Source organism: Capricornis sumatraensis, chromosome 4, assembly GCF_032405125.1.
Source record: "Capricornis sumatraensis isolate serow.1 chromosome 4, serow.2, whole genome shotgun sequence".
Classification (NCBI taxonomy): domain Eukaryota; kingdom Metazoa; phylum Chordata; class Mammalia; order Artiodactyla; family Bovidae; genus Capricornis; species Capricornis sumatraensis.
The window spans coordinates 95,185,454-95,211,136 of NC_091072.1; the positions used below are offsets into that span (position 1 = coordinate 95,185,454).

Consider the following 25,683-nt stretch of genomic DNA (forward strand, 5'->3'; position numbering starts at 1 on the left):
TAACAAAACTAAACTGATGCAAATGATTTTCAATGCTTGATTTCGATATTCGGCTATCTCTTGCATGGTGTAACGTTGATTGCTCTCAATTAATGTTTTGATCTAATTGCTATCAACTTCAACTGGTCTACCCAACCTTGGAGCATTGTCCAGTCAAAAATCTCCAGCTTGAAACTGTAAACCACTTTTGACAGGCACAGCACAAATCTTTTTTGCATTTCAGTTGCATTTTTACGTTTCTTGTAGCAATAAAGCATAATTTGCCAAAAATGTTGCTTTTTTCTTCCCTCTTGAATATTAAAATGACTACAGAAAAAATCACCAATTTTGATACATTTTTTAAAATGCACACTGATATGACAGCTGTCATGATACAATCTAACAAAATTGTTTCTAATGAAGTTAAAGACAAGCGCTACTCAAGCCATTTATGGGAAAAAAATCAAATGAACTCTTTGGCCAACCCAATAATTTGGGAATAAGTGCTTCTTTTTCTTCGTCATCCATCAGTTTTACACCTGTGGCCTCTAGCAGCCAATTAGTCTCTTCCTCATCACTTCAATTTTTCAAATATAACAAAGGAAGGTCACTTGTGTTATCTTCACCATGTCCATAAGTAACCATCTATTCTGGGTTTTCAGTTTGTGAACACTGATCAGTGGTTGTTGCTTTCTGTCCTTGGCCAACTGCCCATCAGAAGTAATGGGATCTTAACACCGTATTAATTCATGGTCTGATTGCTTGCAAAATGGAAAAGGCATAAGGTTCAAAATACATTTCTTCACCTGTATGTGTCAGGGAGATTTCTTTGTGGGAAATAAGACCTACTAGATAAGCTATAGAGAAGCAAGGACATTCAGCAGAGATGAATTAAAGCTCAGCTCAAGTTCTGGAAGGAGTCAGGGGAGGAATTAGAAGCTGCACAGCCGAGACTGGAAAACTCTATTCACAAATCCTATGCTGGACCCTGCCTACCAATCCTAGAAAGTTGAACGAGGAAATATATGGATGGAGGATAAGGCAGAGGAATACATTTTATAAGTAACACATTTTGGCCTTAAATCCCTGTGCAGCCCTTTCAGAAGCTAGGCTGGAACATGAGACACCTTTTGTTGAAGCTGGAATCGGTACCAGGTCTGTCTGCCTCTTTCCCCCAATCCTGGTCATGAGGGAAGTCGTTCCAGAGAGGTGGCAAATACAAAAATAGAATGAAAGCCAGATCAAGAAAGCCCCCACGCTTCCAATCAGAACTCACTGACGTCAGGATAGCAGGGACGCACCTTGAGCTCTCATACCTGGCAGATTATTTAAGAGAAGAGCTAGAAAGAAGAAGGGATTCCCTGTTGGTTCAGTTGGTAAAGAATCTACTTGCAATGTGGGAGACCCGGGTTTGATCCCTGGGTTGGGAAGTTCCCCTGGAGAAGAGAATGGCAACCCACTCCCAATATTTTTGCCTGGAGAATCCCGTGGACAAAGGGGTTTCAAAGAATCAGACATGACCGAGCAACTAACACTTTCACTTTACTTTCAGAAAGGAGAAAACCAAGGGGAAGGAAGAGAGCTTGGTTTTATTCTAGGCAGACCCTATCCTGGTCTAACCCCCTTTACCTCTGAAGGTTTGTGAATGAAGTGCCTCTTCAAAAAGAAAGTGGCCTCAGAGAGAGGGATGGTGTATAGCCTTTTCCTGAGAGAGAGAGAGAGGCACCCTGACTTTTCACATCAAGGTTTTGGGGAGTAGGGACGTGGCTCCCAAGAGTGAAGCCCGCTGTGTCCCTAGGCTACAGCCCAGGCAAGGGCATTCACCCCTGAACTTGACCTACACTTGGTAGAAAAGTGAGGAGGTGTTAAGAGATGCTTGTCCCCTAGTCAGACTTGGGAATCATTGCACAGTCACCTCGTCTTAGAGAACAACAACACATTTTAGTGTAGTAAAGACTCTGAAAAGTCCTGCGGCAAGAGTGTTTCCCAAACTCTTCTGAGAATACCTTGGTTTTTTTGGTGGGGGGTGGTTTCCTATTATCCTGCAGAAGAGTGTTCCATGGAAAACACTGTAGAGGGCAGCTTCAGTTCATGGATTTACTCTGTAAAATGAGTTCAACAGGTAAATGAGGGAATGCACCCGTTTTCTGTGCTCTCACCTAATACTTATCACCATGTTCTATATACTTCCCCTGGAATACTTGTTTCAATGCCATAGCTTTAACTACCGTATAAACATAACTATTCCCTTCTCTCTCGTTCTAGCACTGGCCCCGTTCCTGAGCACTGTGCCCTCTTTCCCAGCGGTGTGCTCACTAGCCCTTCTCACCGGGCATCAGGCGCGTGCACCAAATGCAACGTGCCCAAATCAAGGTGCAGTGTCTCCTCCTCCAGACGGGCTTCTCTTCCCATCTCTCCTGTCGCTTCCGCATCATCACCCTCCGTTATCTAGCTTGAGCATCTCAGCAGATTCCAAGACCTTTTCATCTCCTTTACTTGGGAGAAGATATTTTTAAATCATATACATTTAATAAATACACATATAGTTTTTAAAATTTAACGTATTATACCTCTGTGACTTTTCTGTTTTGCACTGACATAATGCAGACTGTCACTTTGCATTTGGACAGTTGCAATATCCAGGTAAATTAAAGACTCAGTGGAATTTTTTTCATGGAAAGGAGACTTGGCATGGGAACCTTTAATATATCTGTTTTCCAAAATAAAATCTTAAATTACGTGCCTGTAAATATCTGAAGGAGATTATGACATTAATATTAATGAACAAGGTGGGGTTTTAAAGCTAGTGATCAAGAGAAGCAAGAATGTTCCATTACTACCCTGTCAATCTCTCTTCTGTTAAGTTCTGGAGGTATCTGAACACATGACTGGAAGTGACAGTGGGAAGTCAGCATGCCATTTTATCACTGAAAGCTAAGTGAGGTCACTAGATACGATTTTTTTTCTCCCTTCATATAGTTCCTTAGGATCACAATTGTGGACTGTTATTATATCAATGCGAAGTTATAAAGTTCCAAGTAATGACCATTCTACTTTGACTTGTAGCTATGCACATTGCCTTTAATGAATCAATCCACTATTCTTAGACCTACTTAAAGTTCTTTTACACATAAACTCACTTAATCTGAGGCAAGAGGTATTTTCCCTTTCTCCAATAGGGAAAATTGGATGTCAGAGTGGCTAGCTGATTTTCCCACCATAACTAGTTTATAGCTTGAACTAGACTTTGAACTCTAAGCCCTGATTGCTTTCCTCTACTACTCAGTTGGCTCCCAAAACCCAAGTGATACTTACATTCGGTGGATGAGAAATGAGCTTCCCAGGCCTTTGTTATGTATTGTTGTGTTTCGGCCACTAAGTTGTGTCGAGTTCTCTGTGACTCCATGGCCTGAAGCAGGCCAGGCTTCCCCGTCCTTCACTATCTCCTGGAGCTTGCTCAAAGTCATGTCCATGGAGTCGGTGATGCCATCCAACCATCTCATCCTTTGTCATCCCCTTCTCTTCTTGCCCTCAATCTTTCCCAGCATCAGGGTCTTTTCCAATGAGTTGGCTTTTTGCATCAGGTAGCCACAATATTGGAGCTTCAGCATCAGTCCTTCCCATGAATAAATATTTAGGGTTGATTTCCTTTAGGATTAACTGGTTTGATTTCTTTGCTGTCCAAGGGACTCTCAAGAGTCTTTGTTATGTGAGAAACTGATATGAAGTAACCATTAGTAGGTAGAGCCGAGAAGCCCAACAGGTAAGGCATTCAACCAACCTGTCATCTAACCATGGGCTACAGATAAGCCACCTGCCCCACCAGGCAAAGTCATAGAGCTTATTTTGATCGGGGCATGTGACAACGAGGATGCTCTATTCACTTCCATAGTATAGTTTGTAATGCTATAGTGAATACATTTGACAGTGTACTGTTTAGAATGAATTGATATGGATCTGGCTTTGCCCCACACCGCTGATATAGTTCCTGATTACGGCATCATAAAGAAACAACAATAAAGGGCGCCTTGGGCTTCTTGGCAGGCAAATGTAGACAAAGCTCCCTCATGTTCTTCTGAAGAATTCCAGGGACGGAGACCCACAGGCTTTAGTCATTGTAGAATGTGAAGATCAGGAAATTCTTTTCTTGTTTCCAACCGTAGAATTTACTGATGTGATTAAATAGAATTTCCTCTTGTTTGTGTTACTCTGAAGTATGAAGAAACTGGTCACTCACCTATTCCTTCAAAAAACGATGTCAGATTGCTTGAAGGAGATTGTGATCGAATCACTGCTCATTTTTCCCTTCAGGCTATATACCATAATTGCTTTAAGCTCCTTCCAAGCACCTATTTTCCACCCCTTGCATTGTTTTTATTTCTTTCCTTGGGTCTCATTTCAGTTGCTCCCTGGCCCTGTCCTTTTAAAATAGAGAGGATGGAATTGGACACAGCTGTGTCCAATTGTGACTAATGTGGAGTGCTAGTAAAGAGATTGCTTCCGGGCTCTGCGTGTCCTACCTGCCTTGGCACACAAACCAGGGAACTCTTGTTGCCATCAGTTATTTAAAGAAAGAGAAGGAGAGAGGGAGGGAGGAAGGAAGAAAGAGAAGAAAAGGAAGGACGCTCCCATCCTTTGCAATAAAGTCTATAGTAGAGGAAAAACTTGCTTCTGATGGCCTCACCCAGACTGGCTACTTGCTAGAGGGAGAAAAAATGTGCTCATTTGGGAGCTTGAGAAATGTTTGTATGCATTTATACCGGGGAACTGTGCAGTGCTGTGGATTATAGATAGGGATCCTGTGCTTGAGAAGAACAGAATATGCACCCTCTGACCCAAATGGAAAAGGAACCACTAAGTGTTCAATATGTGCACTGAGATCAAAGCATGCAGGCAAAACTTTGCCAGCCAAGTGCTTTTGAAACTGTGCAAAATTAGAACCCACTGTGGGATTTTCAGAAATTAGTTTGAACTCTGCGGTCCTTTAAGGGAAAGTTTCAAAACCCACCAACTAGGAATGCAAAGTGGTACCGCCACTTTCGAAAACCCATTGGCAATTCCTCAAAACGTTAAACACAGAGTTCCTTCATGACCCAGCAATTCCACTCCTAGGCATATAACCGAGAGACCTGAGAACATACAGCCACACACATATTTGTAGATGGATGTTCGTAACAGCATTATTCACAATACCCAAAGAGTAGGAATAATCCAAATGTCCATCGACTAATGAATGAATAAATAAAAAGAGTGTTTCCATACAGTGAAATACTCATTCAGCCATAGAAAGAAATGAAGTACTGATGTCTGCTATAATGCAATGAACCTTGAAAGCATTATTTTAAGTGAAAGAAAGAAGACACAAAAGGCCATGTATTATATGATCTCATTTATGTGATATATCCAAAATAGGCAAATCTAGAGAGGCAGAAAACAGACTGATGGTTGCCAAGGGTTAGTGGGGAAGAGGGGCAGATGGGGATGACTGTTAATGAGTATGGGGTGGGTTCTTTTGAGATGATGGAAATGTTTTGGAATTAGATAGTGCTGGTGGTTGGACAACATTGTGAATATACTAAAATCAACTGAATTGCCCGCTTTACAAGAGTGAATTTTATGGAACATGGAATATTAAAAAAAAAAAACCAATCCCTCTATTAATATATATATCTGGGCCCCTTATCATTTTTTTAAAAAAAAAGCGCCTCAAAAAGTTTTCTTTCATGACTGTAAGGCTTTTTACCTGGTGTGGAAAATAATCATGCTAGTTCACTTGGTTTCATGAATTTTGCTGGCATAGTAGGATGTTTGTAGAAAGTGGCTGAATTATGACATTGAGAAATTATTCTGGGTGGTATAAACACAGACTGGGCTGCTTGCGAGGAGAACAGGAGCGTCTGACTCAGTCCCTGCTCTGCGAGTGGTCATTTATTTTTGCTGCTACTTAAAGATCAGAATTTTTTTTCCTGACCATTTTTCAGTGAATATTTCTGTTGGGACGCTTTCGTATTTGAGGTCCTGTTAGATGAATCCTCGTATTTGCAAACTTTTTTCTTTAGTATCCATTCTGGAAATGGAATGACTAAAAACACACCAACACTAATTCCAGGCTCGGGAGATTATTTTTTTCCCTTCAGCTATTTTTTGACACCTTTACTCAGCATCACCAGCCTGGCTGTCCTCTGGTGGTGGCAAGCCCGGCATCTTCCATCAGCTGCCCTGCTCTTTCCATCGACACATTTCTGTTACTTTTGGAGGAGGCAGATGCCCCTGCTACACCCAAAGAGAATTCACAAGGTCTGATGCTTTTTGACAAAATGGATGCCTCCTCCCTCTACTTTGGAATTGATATACGCTGTCAAAACAGGTTTTTCAAATGGTTTCTCTTTGTCACCTTGTAGCAGATTTTCTCCTCCATTCTGGAAATGTGCAGTTTAATGTTGCGTTTCTAATCACTTTCAGTTGAAAAAGTGTGTAATAGAATCAGGGCATCCCATGAATACTCTTAACACCGTCAGAGATGCCGCTTGTTTGCAGCTCTGCGTTCCGAGGGCATATTGGCAACAGTAAATCACATTGGGGGGCTTGCTCGGTAATGGGCTCCTTGTCCTTCATGATTTTAAAGAAGCGCTCAGGGTGACTTCTCCCATTCTGGCACTTTCCGTACTGGTTCGTATTTGTCAGAATTTAAATTCTGAGGATTACCACCTCCTGGAAAGGGAAGTAGTAGCTCCAGTAGTTTATCTGTATTTGTCCATTCTATGGATGTCAGGTTTCCTTTCAGAATCACTTAAATGTAGACCTGGGAGGTGCCTGAGAAATGATGTGGTCTTTACCCTTTTTTATTGCCAAGGACACCAAGGCTGAGAGCTGGCAATTAACCTAAGGTGAGGCTGGCACCTACAAAGTCCAGTTCCCAAGCGAGCGCCCTCGCCACCACCACACCACCTCCAAACCTGTGATCGTGCCTTCAGACGGGTATCCCGCAGAGTCTGAGCTGGGAGAGGCCCTGACGTCAGCCGTCGCCCCAAGTAGTGCTGTCTTTCCCTTTATAACCTCCCTCATTAGACTGGCAGAACTGACAGGAAGCCAGAAGAGTGTTTCCTGTGTGTGTGTGTGTGTGTGCACTTAGGCACACTTTTCTACACATGTGGCCAGGTTCTATGCTGCAGGGTTGGTGGCCACCTCATTACTCAAGATGGGAATGAAATTCTGTGCTCCCTCGTGCTGGTTGTTCGGTTGCTAAATCCTGTCCGACTCTTTGCAACTCCATGGACTGCAGCACGCCAGGCTTCCCTGTCCTTCACCATCTCCCGGAGTTTGCTCAAACTCCTGTCTATTGAGTCGGAGATGCCATCCAACCATCTCGTCCTCTGTCACCCCCTTCTCCTCCTGTCTTCAGTCTTTCCCAGCATCAGGGTCTTTTCCAATGAGTCATTTTTTCGCATCAGGTAGCCAAAGTATTGGAGCTTCAGCTTCAGTTCTTCCAATGAATATTCAGGGTTGATTTCCTTTAGGATTGATTGGTTTGGTCTTGTAGTCCAAGGGGCTCTCAAGAATCTTCTCCAGCACCACAGTTCAAAAGCGCTTATTCTTCAGCGCTCAGCCTTTCTTACGGTCCATCTCTCACATGGGTACATTTCCTGGACTCTTTCAAAGAGTCTGAGAGCACTTTGCAGGCAAGCAGTTTCTATGCTGCAGAGAGAAGAAACCAATGTGTTTCACAAAGTGAAGCAAGTTGGTTTGGATTCTGCCTTCAGGAAGGAGCTTGAGCCCTGACTTTTATCTTCCTTAACATTTTCCTCTGTGAAGACGGGACTTCCAGACACCATTAAGTGCTTCTCAAGTCTAGTAGCCTGGTGATTTTGGATTTCTTTGCTATTTCAGCTCCACCGAGAGATTCTATGATTATTAAGCTAGGAGATTTTCTATGTATATATACATATATATATGTGTGTGTGTGTGTGTGTGTGTGTGTGTGTATTTATAAATGGAGATTTATATATGAAGATTTTTATATATAAATATATATTATATATAATCTACATCTATAACTATAGACCTCTATATCAATATATAAGGGATACATCCATCCTAAGTCACTTCAGGCGTGTCTGACTCTTTTTGCGACCCCATGTACTATAGCCCACCAGGTTCCTTTGTCCATGGGATTCTCCAGGCAAGAATACTGGACTGGGTTGCCATTTCCTCCTCCAGGGGATCTTCCTGACCCAGGGATCAAACTCTCATCTCTATGTCTCCTGCATTGGCAGGCAACTAGGCTGGCTTTTTACCACCAGCGCCACCTGGGATACATAAATATGTTCATTTTCCCCCAGTCTTTGTGCCACTTGAACAAAACCTTCTATTAAAGCTGAAAATCTATAGTATCATTATTATCCTTGTACCATATTTACATAGCACCTATTTGCAAAATCATTTGATTGTGAATTTTAGGATGTTTTTGGTCTTAAGGCCAAAGACTTTGCCTTGAGGAGGCCAGAGGGCTGAAAGGTGTTGCTCTGAAGTGTGTCGAGCAGAACAGGGGCTTTTAGGCTTCCTGAGGCTCATAGGAAGGAAGTGCCAGCTGGAGTTCTCCTGCGTTTGCCCTCCATCATTCTCCAGACTTCCTCTTCCTCCTAAAACTTCAGTGTGTTGCTCCTTGACTTGACTCTGAAGCTTTCTAGATAGCTGTAACTAATGGTGTAAGAGCTGTGTCGGGTACCAAGGCAACAGCATCTCATTTCAGTGAACGAAAGGCTGGAAAGGCAGATGTGTGCATGAGCCTCTGCTATTCAAACCCAATAGCATCAGAGGGTGTGTACATAGTCGCTCAGTCATGTCCGACTCTTTGTGACCTCATGGAGTGTGGCCCACCAGGCTCCTCTGTCCATAGGATTCTCCAGGCAAGAATACTGGAGTGGGTTGCCATTCCTTTCTCCAGGGGATCTTCTGAGCCCAGAGATTGAACCTGGATCTCCTACATTGCAGGCAGATTCTTTACAATCTGAGCCACACAGTGAGAAAGATCCAGAGTGTAGCTATGGACATAAACTACAGCACTTTGTCCACAACCCTCACCAGTATATGTTGAGTGCTGCTTGCCCGGGAAGGAGGAAGATGTCTCCTGAGCAATAGAAAGTGTAACTGGCTGTTTGCTCCTGCCTACTCCACTGACTCGCAGCAGTGATCTATAAGAAATTCCTCTCCCATCCCTCAACCACATCTAGACCCCTGGGTGGCTGCCTCACCCTTGAACTCTGGCACTTGTGTGGTGGTGGGCAGCCCGCAGGCAACAGATACAGTCATTGAGTTGGAAGCAGAGGGGGATGTTTTGTTTTCACTTTATCCAAGTGTCACTGATTTAACACATTGAAAATGTGCCAGTCACTGCTGAAAAATAACAGTATACATTTCTACAGGGATGTATACAGTCAGTGCCTAAGAGATACAGTTTCAAGTTCATAGGTCCTCAGAGAAATGAGTGTATTAGACTAGTCCAGAATGCCCAGGCTTTGGAAGGAGAAAGAAGATTGCTACTGTCCAAACCCTTCTATATGACTAAAAGGAATGCGATCCAACCATCCAGAGAAGGGCTAACAAATCCTTCAGGTCTCTCCGTTCATTTCTCATGCAGAATGTCTTTCCGTCATCTCCATTTGTGAGCATGTTCGGCAGTTCTGAACCTACTTCTGTGGGTCTCTTCTTGTAACAAGTGATGGGGAAAGGCACAACCATTTTTGGCCTTCTCCAGTTCTCATTTTTTATAACAGAATTCTGTCCCTGGATTCTCAGCAGCTCCTGATGCAGTTACAGGAGTCTTTTGTAATCACGACTGAGCTCCGAGAGATGCTTGGGTCCCAGGAAGAATTCTTTGGACACTCAATGCTCGGGTCACACAGGGTTCATGAAGACTGGTAGTGTAACAAAGATGAATCAGCAGTCAGGAGGATTCTTGGTGAATATTCTTTTGTAAATACACAGCCAGATCTGGGCAAATAAATTCCTCTTCAAAATGTGTGGAAGGAATGTAACATGATTCCTGTGAGTCAGATGATACAAAGGTGTCTAAAGGAAAATTAACTTTCCTACTTCCATACCTTTCCCCCTACTCATTCAAAGATAATTTATGTCATCAGACAGCCACGTGGCCAGTTAGAAACAGCGAAGATGTATTCACTCATGGTGATAGTGCAGCCAGGAGGCGAAGAGGAAAGCAAAGTGTTCGTTTTCCCCACAAGGGCCCCGGTCAGGGTCAGGCAATGATGGACAGCAAACACAGCAGGGCAGAAGGAATCTGAGAAGCCGTGCCTCTGGACCAGGGGGTGGGGTGGGGGTGGCAGGTAGGTGATGGAGAGGGGAAGGAGTGGAAAAGGACTGGGAGCAGAGAAGAGTGTCTGAGCCAAGACTCCTGGTGGACACGCCTAGGCTGGGAAGGCAGGAAAGTGTGTAAACGTGTAAAAGGGAGGGAGATGGGAGGGAGTCCTGGCCTGCAGCTCCCTGCAGAGCCTGGCTGAGCACCAGGGGTGAGGAGGGCAGCTTCCCCACAGGTCTGCTCAGCAGAGCCTGAAGGAGCACACAGAGGATTTTGGCCTGGAACTAGATGCCTCGTGTACTTCCCCCGTGGCTCAGTGGTAAAAGAATCCACCTTCAATGCAGGAGGCACAGTTTCGATCCCTGGGTCAGGAAGATATCCCCTGGCGGAGGGCATGGCAGCCCACTCCAGTATTCTCGCCTGGAGCATCCCGTGGACAGAGGAGCCGGGGTGGCTACAGTCCATGCGGTCGCAGAGTTGGACACGACTGAAGCAGCTGAGCACCCAGGCACATACAGGGAGGATCTAGATATAGTTTTTGTTTTTATAAAAATGGGATTATTCCACATATTACTCTGAAAAGTGCTTTTCTTCCTTAACAATAAATACCTCTTGATACCTCCAGGTCAGAGAACAGACTTTTTTTTTTAAGTGACTGTATATTATCATACTGATTGCATACCAACCCACTCAACAGTTCCCCTCTTGACAGACATTCAGCGTGTTTCCAGTCTTTGCACAAGTGATGTCAAAGATGAATTGTCGACTTGAACTGACCCTTTTATTTCTTTAGGATATATTCCCCACAGTAGGACAGCTGAACCTTTTTTTGTAGTTGTAATTTTTTAAAAATTTTATTTAGTTTTGGCTGTGCTGGGTCTTTATTGCTGCACTCGGGCTTTCTCTAGTTGTCACAAGCGGGGGCTATTCTTCGTTGTGGTGTGCAGGCTGCTTGCAGAGACGGCTTCTCTTGTTGCGGACCACAGGCTCTAGGGCACGGGGCTCCCTAGTTGTAGCTCAGGGGCTCAGTAGCTGCGGTGTGGAGGCTTAGTTGCCCCGCAGCGTGTAGGATCTTTCCAGACCAGGGACTGAACCTGGGTCCCCTGTATTGGCAGGCAGATTCTCAAGCACTGGATCACCAGGGAAGTCCCAGTTACAGTTTGAAGAGGTTTAAAATGTATAATTCATGTTCTCCTTAATTATGAGAATGATTTTTCCCCGCACCCCGTGAGAGCTATTATGTGTTGTTCATTTTTTCAATAAATGTTTGCCAGCCTGATGTAAAAGATTATATTCCTTTTGCTCTAATTTGCCCTTTCCTGGACTCGTGAGGTAGAGCTTCTTTTTCTGTGTTTACTGAATATTTGCATTTTCCCTTCTGTCAGTTATTTAATCGCCACTTTTATTCTTTTTTCCTTTTGCATGTTTCTCAGATGCCTTTCGAGAGTATCCCTCCTGCTCTGAGATGGGGTTTAATGGGAGTTAGTGTGATCTCCTTAAGAGAAAGTGTAAAACTGAGAGAATATCTGAAATGAGCAGCCTGTTTGGCCCTTTATTTTTCTCTCAGTTTACAGTTTGACCAGCTTGGGGGAAAAAAGTAAATCTTTTTTACTCCAAATTGTGACACCAGAGGATACAAGTAGCAGAATTTTCTAGGACTTATTCTCTGAACTCACATTTCTCATCAGTTAGGAATAAATTGCCCATGTTCCCTTATGTGGCTAATACGGGAGGGGGGAGCGCAGTTAACTGTCAATGTCTTTGCTTTACCTTCTTTTCTCCCATCCTTGCAGTTAAGTCACAAAAACACATTAAATGTTATCATTCACCATGTTACAAACACTGCCCCATCTATTTTACTGGATAAGAAATTAAAGCATGTATATTTCAGTTAATCTCTGTAAATGAAAGGCTAGCCTTAACTTTGCAGAATATGCTTAGGAACCGTGCCCTCTGTATGGTATGGGGTACCAGCTGGCAAGTGGTTGCCAGTTGACTAAATCACCCAACCGCTGGTGACTTCCTCACCTGGTCTGTCACCAAACACTGAGTGGGTGAAGGAAATGTCATCCTGACCACAGTCATCCACAGGTCTAGACCTGAGGCCCCAGAAGAGAGGTCAGGGCATATGCCTAACTCTCCTTGGCACTCATTGCTGCTGTAGATTATTTTCTCCCCTTGAGTAAAAACATTCTGTAAAATAATGAAGTAGAAGCTATGAAGTCTGTAGGCTCCTATGGTGAGAGAATGCAGCTTTAAAGGCACGTCTCTATTGTTTGCTTAGGACAGGCTTTGGCAGCCTTCGCAGGCACTCTGTTCCCTTTGAAACTTCTTGCCTCCCACTACCCTGCTCCAGATTGGAAACCTGCTCTCTGACAAATTGATCCCAAGATCAGAGACATGAAAGAGAGATCAAAAGGAAGCCAGGAATCACATTAGAGCATTGTGATGCAGGGACTGGAGAGTTTGGCTATCAGACACGCTGTCATTCTTTAATCCGTGGATGTCTCACGAAGGAAGAACTTGATAGTTCAAACAAAAGTGAAGAATGCTCTGTACAGAGATGGATTTAGATACAATGATCTACTTACGAGCACAATTAGGTAGGATTACCCCACCAATGAACATTGGAGTTGGATGCTGATACCTCATCGTGTATGAATTTGAAATGAAGACACAGAGTAAGCCTAGCGGTGGCTGCATTCTGCCTCCTCTGCCCACTAAGCGCTGCCGCTGCTGCCGCCACTGCTGCTAAGCCGCTTCAGTCGTGTCCGACTCTGTGCAAGCCCAGAGATGGCAGCCCACCAGGCTCCCTCGTCCCTGGGAGTCTCCAGGCAAGAACACTGGAGTGGGCTGCCATTTCCTTCTCCAATGCATGAAAGTGAAAAGTGAAAGTGAAGTCGCTCAGTCGTGTTCGACTCTTTGCGACCCCATGAACTGCAGCCTACCAGGCTCCGCCGTCCATGGGATTTTCCAGGCCAGAGTACTGGAGTGGGGTGCCATTGCCTTCTCCCCACTAAGAGCAGGGGCCCTGTTTATTTTCTCCTTATCTTTTGAGTCACTTTTCAGTGGTGCTTCAGCCAGAACAGCATCCTTTTAGGTCCACTGTGTTTTTGTAAAACCAGTGGGAAGGCTCATTGATTTTTGAGGACTCAGACCATAGAAAATTAGGCAACTACAAGTCATAATTATGAAGAAAAGTCTTATTTGAGACTGTCACTTCTGGATACGTCTGTTCATCCATCCAAGTCCAGCTCACTCATATCTATTTAGTCACTTATCCCTCCAGCAAATAGTTATTGCATGTCTGTCACAGACCAGGCTCTGAGTGCTGGATCTTCAGAGACCAGGGCTTGGGCTCTGCCCAGAAGATGCCCTCAGGTAGTTAGGGGCAGTCACAGAGGTCATCCACATAAGGGCTATACCAGGTACATGACACCGTGGGGTCCCAGAGAAGACGCAATGAAAGTAGGCTGGGGGGACATGCTGCTAGGCTGGGTCTCAGAGAGGAGTCGGTTGGCCAGGCGAAGGGAGACGGAGTGGGAAAGGAATAGCAAGTATGAGGCTGAAACCAGAAACAGAGGCAAAACCCAGATAATGAAAGAGTTTGGAAATGCTGGGAAGGCGCCCAGGGGCTTGCGGTAGGGGGCAGGATGTGATGCTTTAAAATGATCTTGGTGACCCTGGGGAGCAGGGTTCAGAGGAGGGCAGGACTGAGAGCTCCTGAGTCAGGCAGAAAAGCTCCGATGGGGCCTGAACCCAGACAGTAACAGAAGAAACCAAGGCAGGGGGCAGCTCCGCCTGCTGTTGAGGGGTTGGGCGCTACAGGATCGCTGCCTGTCTGGATATGCAGGGTGAGAAGAGTTCGAAGGCTAAGACGGCTTCAGCAATGGGCCCCTTGGTGGAAAGGGTTGCTGTTCCCTGAATCTGGGAATGCTGGAAGGACGATTTTGGGGGTGTGCTGTGGGGGGGGGGGGTGTCATCAAGTCTGAAACATGCCGAGTCTGAGACACCCGTGAGTACCTGAGTGAATGTTTGCCGGCAGGAGCTATTTAGGCTGGAGCACGGCAGAGATGTGTGGGCTGGAAAGGATATTTGGAGTCATCGGCATATGTTGTCGTTAAAGCTAATGATTTATTCAGTAAAGGGCACCCAGTCAGGATCAGCTTCTTGGGCATGTGACCTATGTAGTCACAGGACCCCACACTCAGAAGGGCCCCCATATTTGGCTTCATGCCCTATTGTCACAGTCTTTAAATTCTCATTATTTAACATGAAAAAATAATCTAAATTTTTAAATAACTATGTGTTATTTTTTTGACATGAGTTTGAGCAAGCTCTGGGAGTTAGTGATAGGGAAGCCTGGCATGTTGCAGTCAATGGTATCACAAAGAGTCGGACACGACTGAGCGCCTTCCCTTTCAATTTTCACTTCCATGCATTGGAGAAGGAAATGGCAACCCACTCCAGTGTTCTTGCCTGGAGAAAACCAGGGACGGGGGAGCCTGGTAGGCTGCCGTCTATGGGGTCGCACAGTCAGACATGACTGAAGCGCCTTAGCAGCAGCTGCATTTTTATTTGGCCCAGGACCTTGGAAATTCTGTAGCCAGTACTGCTTGTGACTGCCTGGCTCTGTGCACAGTAGTGGGGCCAAAGTGTGAGCAGCACAGACATGGTTCTTGCCTTAGGAGCTTATGCGCTGGCTCAGGAGGTAGACAGTTAAGGAATAACAAAACAGAATGTGTTATGTTTTGGAAGGAGCACCAGGCTAATGGAACTCGGAGGAGAGGCCTCTAAACCAAAGCTTGGGGGTTAAGAAGGTGGGAAGTGAGTGCCCAGGCAGAGGCAGAAAGACAGAGTAACAGTTCACAGCCACGCAGGAGGTAGGGAGGAGTCTGAGAGGGGAGTATCCTGGGAGGCCAGAGGGCAACCAGGGGGAGGAGAGTCCCGGAAGTCAGGGTCAGGAGGGACCCACCAATGCCTGGAAAGTGGGGAATGAGGTCATGCCCAGGGAGTGCAGCAGCAAGGAGGCTACTTGGAGACTCATGAGGGTAGTCAGGTACAGAGAGGGGCAAGGCATGAGAATACCTGCTTTCAAGGGATCAGTGGGAGATGTGAACAGAGAGACCTTGAATGTACATTCTGTGTGTCATTTTTTGTGTGTTTGTCTTAAATCTCCTGTAGAAGATTACAGTTTTTAAACATCCTCATTATTTAATTTGAAGATTCTTTAATACATCACTGCAAAGTTCATTCTAAAACTGTTACCGAGTCTTCAAAGACGTGATAAAATACACAGAATTCCTCCTTTCGTTTTCTGTATTTCCATTAGTTGCCGAAGGAATGGGGTTAAGATGGCATTTGTCTCCCTTCTCCTCTGCATGGATCTCCATCTCCATGTTTAACTGACACACTAGGGGCTCAGTCGTGTGCTGTAATGTCTTATTAAAGAAGATATTAAAGGAAAATAAACAAACAAGGTGTAAACCTTGGTTTCCCAAGAGAGGAAGAAGACCCTGGAAGTGGGTTTCACAGGAGGAGAGTAATATTTGTTTGGTTTTGGATTCAGTTTTGTTTGATTTTAATCACAAAGTGTTTTGAGCATGGTTTTGAACCGTGAACAGAGAGCCGATGGGGGAGAGGTTGGGAACACAGAGGGAGTAACTGACATAAGGCAGGCCCCAGGGTTGGGAGTGATGGGTGGACCCACCTAATCAGCAGGAGCAGAAGGAAAGATGGCAGAGGCAGCAGGTGTCCAAGTGAAGCTCCCTCTCGGTGCTGTGCCTGCCACCCCACTTTCCCTGTGTAAGCAAACATCTGCCGCCTCCTAATTCCGTTCTCTTCCTCCCTCAGATTCAAGGCAAAGCTCCTCCGAAGTTCTCTCATCCATTGTTTTCTTTCCTTTTTTTTTCTAATTGGAGTTTAGTTGCTTCACAGTATTGTTTAGTATCTGCTGCACAACGAAGTGAGTCAGCTGTAAGTATACATACATCTCTTCTCTCTTGGACCTCACTCCCCCATCCCACTCCCCTTTGTCGTTGTTGTCCATTCATTCAGTGGTGTCCGACTCTTTGTGACCCCATTGACTGCAGCACGCCAGGCTTCCCTGTCCTTCACTATCTCCCTGAGTTTGCTCAAACTCATGTCCATTGAGTCTGTGATGCCATCCAACCATCTCATCCTCTGTTGTCCCCTTCTCCTCCTGCCTTCAATCATTCTCAGCATCAGGGTCTTTTCTAATGAGTCAGTTCTTCACATCAGGGGGTCAAAGTATTGGAGTGTCAGCTTCAACATCAGTCCATCCAATGAATATTCAGAACTGATTTCCATTAGGATGGACTGGATGGATCTCCTTGCACTCCAAGGGACTCTCAAGAGTCTTCTCCAACACCACAGTTCAAAAGCATCAATTCTTCAGCACTCAGCTTTCTTTATGGTCCAGCTCTCACATCCATACATGACTACTGGAAAGACTTTAGCTTTCATTAGATGGACCTTTGTTGGCCAAGTAATGTCTCTGCTTTTTAATACACTGTTTGTCATAGCTTTTCTTCCAAGGAGCAAGCGTCTTTTCATTTCATGGCTGCAGTCACCATCTGCAGTGATTTTGGAGCCCCCAAAATAAAGTTTGTCACTGTTTCCATTGTTCTCCCATCTATTTGCCATGAAGTGATGTGACTGGATTCCATGATCTTCATTTTTTGAATGTCGAGTTTTAAGCCAGCTTTTTCACACTCTTCTTTCACTTTTATCAAGAGACTCTTTAGTTCCTCTTCTCTTTCTGCCATAAGGGTGGTGTCCTCTGCATATCTGAGGTTATTGATATTTCTCCTGGCAATCTTGATTCCCTGGGTCCCACTCCCTAGGTCATCACAGAGCACTGAGCTGAGCTGCCTGTACTATATAGCAGGTTCCACCAGCTGTCTGTCTTACACTTGGCAGTGTCTGTGTGTCAAACCCAGTCTCCCAGTCCATCCCCTTCTCCTTTCTCCCCGTGTCCACACATTTGTTCTCTGTGTCTCTGTCTCTGTTCCTGCCCTGCAGATGTGTTCATCTCTACCATTTTCTAGATTCCACATATATGCGTTCAGTTCAGTTCAGTTCAGTTGCTCAGTCGTGTCCGACTCTTTGCGACCCCATGAATTGCAGCACGCCGGGCCGCCCTGTCCATCAACTCCCGGAGTTCACCCAAAGTCACGTCCATCGAGTCGATGATACCATCTAGCCATTAAACGATATTTGTTTTTTTCTCTTTCTGACATACATCATTCTGTACGAAATACTCTGGGTCCACACACATCTCTGCAGGTGACCCAACTTCATCCCCTTCTGTGGCTGAGTAGTAGTCCGCTGTGTATATGCACCACACCTTCTTTATCCATTCATCTCTCATCTGTTCTTATATTCAATTAATATTCATGGGGCTCCTGCTAGGTGCCAGGCACGACATCAAGCATTTGGAATATAATAGAACCAAACGGAGCAGGCCCCTGACCGCCCGACACTTGGGTCCTAGAGGAGGCTTTCCCACGTCTGGTTGGACATTTGCTGGCTCCTCCCCACAGGCCACACTGAATGACACCCCAGCCTCCACTTTCTCTGCCTTCCTCCCCTTCCTCATTGTCTTTTAACTTCCCTCCCAGCTACCCACCTGTCTAGTCTGAGCCTGGAAGCTGGAATTCAGGGGCTATGTAGGAAAAGGGAAAGAAAAGAGTTAAGACTAGCTTCCAGGAAAAACTTGGAAACAGAAGATTGCCGTGGGAATTGGCTGCAGAATGCCTTTTGCTCTCTTCCCACATGTTCTCGGAGCCCTTCTTGCTACTTTAAGATTAGGCCTTGTACTGCTTTCCTAGATTCCACATGTGTGCAATGTACAATATTTATTTTTCTCTTTCTGACGTACTTTGCCACGTACAGATGAAGCTATTTGCAAACCAGAAATAGAGAGACAGATGCAGAGAGCAAAAGAATGGACACCAGCAGGGGGAGGGGGAGGGTGAGATGAATTGGGAGATTAGGAGACTGACATATATACACCACTATGTATAAAATAGACAGCTAATGAGAACCTTCTGTACAGGACGGGGAAAAGAAGAAGGTACAGTCTGTTTATAGGACATATATTAACCTTAAAAATGCATCCCAGTATACATTCAGTTCAGTTCAGTTCAGTCGCTCAGGCGTGTCCGACTCTTTGCGACATGCTAGGCCTCCCTGTCCATCACCAACTCCCGGAGTTCACTGAAACTCATGTGCATCGAGTCAGTGATGCCGTCCAGCCATCTCAGCCTCTGTCGTCCCCTTCTTCTCCTGCCCCCAATCCCTCCCAGCATCAGAGTCTTTTCTAATGAGTCAGCTCTTTGCATGAGGTGGCCAAAGTACTGGAGTTTCAGCTTTAGCATCGTTCCTTCCAAAGAACACCCAGGACTGATCTCCTTTAGAATGGACTGGTTGGATCTCCTTGCAGTCCAAGGGACTCGCAAGAGTCTTCTCCAACACCACAGTTCAAAAGCATCAATTCTTCGGCGCTCAGCCTTCTTCACAGTCCAACTCTCACATCCATACATGACTACTGGAAAAACCATAGCTTTGACTAGATGGACCTTTGTTGGCAAAGTAATGTCTGTGCTTTTGAATATGCTCTCTAGGTGGGTCATAACTTTCCTTCCAAGGAGTAAGCGTCTTAATTTCATGGCTGAAGTCACCATCTGCAGTGATTTTGGAGCACAAAAAATAAAGTCTGCCACTGTTTCCACTGTTTCCCCATCTATTTCCCATAAAGTGATGGGACCAGATGCCATGATCTTAGTTTTCTGAATGTCGAGCTTTAAGCCAACTTTTTCACTCTCCTTTTTCACTTTCAAGAGGCTTTTTAGTTCCTCTTCACTTTCTGCCATAAGGGTGGTGTCATCTGCATATCTGAGTTTATTGATATTTCTCCCGGCAATCTTGATATTGATATTTCTCCCGGCAATCTTGATTCCAGCTTGTGTTTCTTCCAGCCCAGCGTTTCTCATGATGTACTCTGCATGTAAGTTAAATAAGCAGGGTGACAATATACAGCCTTGACGTACTCCCTTTCCTATTTGGAACCAGTCTGTTGTTCCATGTCCGATTCTGACTGTTGGTTCCTGACCTGCATATACATTAGGTACAGACAAATACTGTTTGATTTTGCTTAAATGAGATGAAATTCAAAGTCAGAAAGTACATTGGTAGATGCCATGGGAATGGGGGAGTGGAGGCGGGAGGGAAGGGGCAGTGGGGAGTTAGTGTTTAATGGGGCAGAGTTTCAGTTTAGAAAGGTGAAAAATTCAGGAGATGGATGAGGTTGAGAGTTGCACAATAATGTGAATCTACTTAGTGCCTCTGAACTGTACAGTCAAATAGTTAAAATAGTATGTTTTATATTATGTGACTTTCACCACAGTAAGAAAAAAGAAAAGATTAGGCCCTAACCTTGACATTCCTGACCCCTTATTTCAAGTTCTCCAAGTTTCTTCATCCTCTATCAAGACTCCTCTCTTTACAGTTATTCTCAGCTGTTAAGTAGGACAAAAACAATTTCAGTTAACTCACACTGATTTGTGAATGGTTGGTATCACCTTTCTTGGGGTAGGGAGAGGTGGTTGCATTTTACAAGTGACTCTGGGTTTACAGCAAGGAATCTTTAATTTGTCCTATTTTTTGGCAGCATAATAAAAGAAGTGAGGTGTGTGTTTCAGCACGAGGCATCCTCTCCCCAGGGTTAGTCTCCCCAAACTTCTCCATTTCCTTACCACTTCTACCATTTTCCTCCTGGATCCCTAAATTCTCTAACACCCCCAAGATTTTTGGTGTCACCTCCTCCTTTGCCTGCCCCCCTCCTCCAGTTTCTATGACAGCAGCAACTGGGCACAGGTGGTGAGAGGGAGGGGGAGGGGTAGGGCAGCTGCAGCCCTTAATAGGGATTGTTTCCAAGTCAGGGACAGCCTGCCTCTGCAGCGGGAGTGAGGGGTGCCAGGGGCTTATTGGCACAAAGAATGCAACCTCCCCGTGTCAACGAGGCATCCACCTAGAGCTGAGCTCATTGATGGCATTCCCCATGCCCATGGGTTTTCACAGAGAAGTGTGTTGGGCCCACAGGTCTCTGGCTCCCTGATACTGGGGAGCTTTGGGGTTCAAATAGAATGCAGTTCCCCCAGCCACTTGTGTTTGTTGTAGAAATGGCAGCCTTCCACCACAGCTGATCGATAATTTGGGAAGTAAGTGCTACAGGGACTACTGCAGAACAAGGCCTGAGCACAGGAGGCTCCACGGGAAGAGGCTTAGGGAAAGTTGCTATTGATCGATCCTGTATCCTCTCCTTTAGATGTCGGCTTTGGGGAGCTCTGTTCTCTCAAAAGTCCTGGAGTCAGCAGTAGCTCTTGGGCACATTTTTGGGAGTTTGTGAATTTCCTGAACTTTGAGATGACAGTGGTTTTCCCTGGACCCAAGATGTTACCCTAGAAACTCAGGAGTCTGGGTCAGCTGCTCTCAGATTTTAATGTGCCTCCAAATCCTCTGGGAATCTAATGACAATGCAAATTTCAGTATAGGAAGTCTGCGGAGAACCTGAGAGTCTGCATTTCTAACTAGCACCCAGGTGAGGCCCGTGCTGCTGGCCCACAGATACTTTGAGTAACGAACACTTGGAACTGCCCTGTCGACTACTTCAAGCACTAGGCCACTTGTGACTGCTTAACTTAAAGCTAAATTAATTACAGTGAAATAAAATGAACTATTCAGCTTCTCAGTTTGCACTGTGTGCGTGCATGCTAAGTCGCTTCAGTCATGTCCAACTCTTTGCAATTCTATGTACTATAGCCCGCCAGGCTCCTCTGTCCATGGGGATTCTCCAGGCAAGAATACTGGAGTGGGTTGCCATGCTTTCCTCCAGGCGATTTTCCTGACCCAGGGGCCAAACCCACGTTTCTTATGTTTCCTGCATTGGGAGATGGGCTTTTTACCACTAGCGCCACCTGGGAAGCCCCTCAGCTTGCACTGACCATGATTCCAATGCTCAGTACCCACATGGGGCTGGTTGCTGCCATCTTGGACTGCTCAGTTTAAGGCACACATTTTAAGGATCACAGGAAGTTCTCTTGGAGGGCACTAGCCCAGAGTGAGCCTCTGTGCATCACTGATTGATCCATCCATTTATTCACTGGGCTTCTGTCATGTGCCAAATGGTATGCTTGGTGCTGGGCATTAAACTAGCAGAAAAAGAGAACATCGTGCTCTTAGAGATACCTACAGTAGGGTGAGGGCTCCAGAGCTGGTTACACTGAGCTTTGCTGTGCAAGTTGGAGGAACAAAGGTCCCCTGAGAGTTTCATGTGTATTCTGAACCAAGCTGTGGCGTCATCACAAAATCGCCGTGTTTATGAGATTGGCTGCTGACATGCCTTTTCACCCTTTCAGGGCCATAATCATCAGAAACGGAGAAATCATCCCCATGTCTTCAGAGTTCACCCCTGAGACCGAGCGCCAGCGACTGCAGTACCTGGTAAGTGCCACGTGGGTCTGGCAGAGCGCTGCGGCTTCGGTGATGGCATCGGAGCTGTTTTGGAGGAACACATTGCTATTGACGTGGGAGCAGACCCACAACAGTAAAATGACATATGGCCCTAACTCCCCCCACCCCACACACACCTCCTGGATCACACATCCTGCTTTCGTGTGTGACGACACACTCCACCTCTGTGAATTTATTATGGTGGCTGGTTTTCTCCCATCTGTGACCAATCAAAGACACAGCATGCTCTGTTTCTTTTAATGATTTGGTACATACGATATGAAGCATGGTATTAAAGAATGTGATACCTTGTCCCCCGGCTTGCCACTCACTTTAACTCAAAGGGTACAGATGAGTATTCATCTCATGTGAGGAGGAGGCAGCCCCAGAAACCTGATGACACCCCATGACTTCATGCTCTGATACAAAGTCTCAGGGGCCCTTCAGGAGAAATGCAGGTGTCCGAAAATCTGTATCTAACCTGAAAAGAGATTCTCCACATAGATTCCACTCTTTGGAGTAAAATTATGAGCAGGCTGTAGGAGGGCCGTTTGGTGTTTCAGATCTTGAGAATTTTTGCTTCGTTGAAGATTTGAGTTTTCTGGAAAACGGAGTAAATGTCCTGCCCTGATATCCCAGCCATAGGGCTTTAGGCTTATGATCTCAGTCTGATGATGATGGTTGTGATCCAGGACTGCTTTGCAGTGGGCATCTTGGGGACCAGCTGCAAATATAGTCTGTAGATGATATATTTTCTTGCCAGTTGGCTTTCTTTTTAGATAAAAGGCTAAGGTAGTGACTTCTGCTCTTAGAAAAGAATTGATGCAACCTACTCTGAAAGGAACTCGTTTGTGTCTCTTAATTCTGGCACGTGGGAATAGTCAGGACTCGATGACTTCGGTTGGTTTAACAAGAAACTGTGTGAAAATGAGAATCGCTCAGTCGTGCTTGACTCTTTGCAACCCCACGGACTGTAGCCTTCCAGGCTCCTCTGTTCATGGAATTCTCCAGGCAAGAATACTGGAGTGGGTTGCCATTCCCATCTCCAGGGGATCCTCCTGGTTCAAGGATTGAACCTGTGTCTCCTGCATTACAGGCAGATTCTTTACCATCTGAGCCACCAGGGAAGCCCAAGAAGCCCAAGCTTCCCTCAGTTCCCATGACTGTGTTGTGTTGGTTTTCCTCAATAGCTGAGCTGTGTTGATTTGGGTGGTTAACCTGGTCCACAAGACAGTAGGAATCTAAACCCGAAGTAAAAGCTTTTCTTCTTTTTTTTACTATTATTTTTGAACCCATCTATCGCTGTTTGCTCCTGCTGCTGGCTAAGTCACTTCAGTCGTGTCCGACTCTGTGCAACCCCATAGACGGCAGCCCACCAGGCTCCCCCATCCCTGGGATTCTCCAGGCAAGAACACTGGAGTGGGTTGCCATTTCCTTCTCCAGTGCATGAAAATGCAAAGTGAAAGTGAAGTTCCTCAGTCATGTCCGACTCTTTGCGACCCCCTGGACTGCAGCCTACCAGGCTCCTCTGTCCATGGGAGTTTCCAGATAAGAGTATTGGGATGGGGTGCCAATCTTTCTGGGCAGCCCAGATGTTAGAGCACTTCACTTGGTCTGTCTGTCTGTCTTGGCAGGGAAAAGGGACCACCAGCAGGATCTCACCCTGGCCCCATCCTCACTTACCAGCTGGGTGGCTGTGTTGCTGCACGGGTCCTTCCAAGTAGAGTTGACAACAGCCAGCCTCCCTGCCACTTGCCTGGCTCTCTCCAGCCCATCTTCCACAAAGCCTCCAACATGATCTTCACACTTCACACTTCTTTCCCTGAAACCCTTTGACTCCTCACAGTATACAAACAGCAGACTCAGAATCGGGCTTCCCGCCCACCTCTCCAGCATCATCTCGCCATTGCCCCCACCTCTTGACAGGGTGCGTTGTGGGCTGTGGCCATGGAGAACCATCTTCCATTTCCAAGACACACCGTGATCTCTCCAACCTCTGTGCCTTTGGAAATAAGCTCTGCCTGGATAGCGCTTCCCTTCTTCTCTGCCAGGAACACTCCTCCTTATTTTTTGAGACCCCAGAAGAAATGTCACTTCCTCCAGGACGTGTCACCTCCCCATATCGGGGGGCCAGTCCCCAGTGCGTGCCTCACGCTGCCTGGAAGCCCGTAGTATAGCTGTCAACGTGTGGTATTTTATTGCTTATTCCATATTCTGTCTCCCCTTCTTCCAGACTGAGCCTTTGGGAGGCAGGCCCCTTACCTTAGGCTTCTTACCTTGTTGTTACCTAGCACAGAGCTGATATTGATCAGGATTTGTTGACTGAAGCATTCATATTGATGTCTGGATCATTATCCAAGCACCAAGCACCTCCCCACCCTCCCCCAAAACCCCTCACAGCAGGCAGTATGCCTTTGTGCCTCCCTGCCCCACCAAGCCTCAGGCCCACCCTGTCCTCACCACCTCCGTGCTTCTTAGTAAAAACCATATCCTGTTTTCCTGCTGAAGGTGATGAGTAAGAGCAGATTCACTTTTGTATTTTGACATACTTTCACATTTTTTTGTGTGGCAAAAAATGGTACCCAGAGCTTAAAACATTAACTTTTCTGGAGGGAGGGGAGTGCTGACCTTGTTCAGAGTGGGATTCCAGTGTCACTGGTCTACCTTGGGACAGTTTGAATAAGATGTGTGTGACTTCAGAGCTCAGCCTTGTCACATGACTGTGTCTATGATTTCTAGAATGTCCTTCACTGGTCCCCAGTTTCATTGTCAGGAATGGGCACAGAGAACGCCAGAAGGCAAGTGTAAGGATGAAATGAAATAATAAATGCAGAATTTTTCGTGGCACATGGTTCTCATTTGCTTACTGTTGGATGAATCAAAGTCTTGTCACTTCAGGTTCTACTGGCCTGTAAACCACAGTGATACTGCCCCTTTATTTTTATTTAAGAATCACTCCTAATGTTACCAAAATTAATGTGTAATTGGGTGTCACTCTTGCATAATCAGTGGACACTCTTAGCCCACAAAACTGAGTCTAATATCTGAATTTCTAAGGGTGAGAACACTGTTTCCATTCTTTTTCATCCTAGCTGCTAAACCATACAGGCTTCTCTACATGGAAATTATACCTAAAACGTGTCTTCCCAGACAATGGGAGTGTAAATGACCAAAACATAAAATATCCTGGTTGTCCAGCTTCCTATTCTGTCAGGAGTCTAGGAATGCATGCTTTGAAATGAACAAATCCATGAATAATATTCACATGATCTGTGATGCAAATCTTCGTGGTGAAGTATTTGAGAGAACTAGGGGTCTAGCAGCATAAAATAAACTTGTGGTCAAATCTTTAACGTATTTTAGAGAATTGGGAGGTTTATAGCATAAAATCTTGAAAATGATATCAATTGTGAGAGGAGAACACAAGTGAGATATGGACTTCTCTCAGCCCAGCCTGGGCAAGTGCTGTGTGACCTTGGGTTTCTCCCACAGTGTTTCTGAGTCTCCCTTTCTCCTGAGTGAAATGTGTAGGCATACTGCCCTTGAAATATCCATCCCATGTCCTGAGATCACAATAAAAAGTCATCTCAAGGGCCTTCCCTGTTGGCTGAGGGGTGAAGAACCCGCCTGCCAATGCAGGAGGCCCAGGTTTGACCCCTGATCCAGGAAGATCCCACATGCTGTAGAGCAGCTAAACCCATGCACCGCAACTATTGAGCCTGCGCTCTAGAGCCCGGGAGTCCCAACTACTGAGCCCACTCGCCACAGCTACAGAAGCCCCCGCACCCTGCAGCCCATGCTCCGCAATGCAGGAAGCCACCACAATGAGAAGCCCGACACTCGGGAGTAGCGCA

At 45.6% G+C, this 25,683-nt stretch overlaps 1 protein-coding gene across 1 annotated transcript in view; it reads left to right on the forward strand.

Annotated features, from left to right (window-relative positions):
• PPM1H (protein phosphatase, Mg2+/Mn2+ dependent 1H) overlaps positions 1–25,683 on the forward strand; it is a 293,423-nt gene that overhangs the window by 180,196 nt on the left and 87,544 nt on the right. Inside the window, exon 5 of the mRNA XM_068971237.1 lies at positions 21,736–21,820. Within this exon, the coding sequence (XP_068827338.1) occupies positions 21,736–21,820 (85 nt within the window). The remainder of the gene's footprint in view (positions 1–21,735; positions 21,821–25,683) is intronic.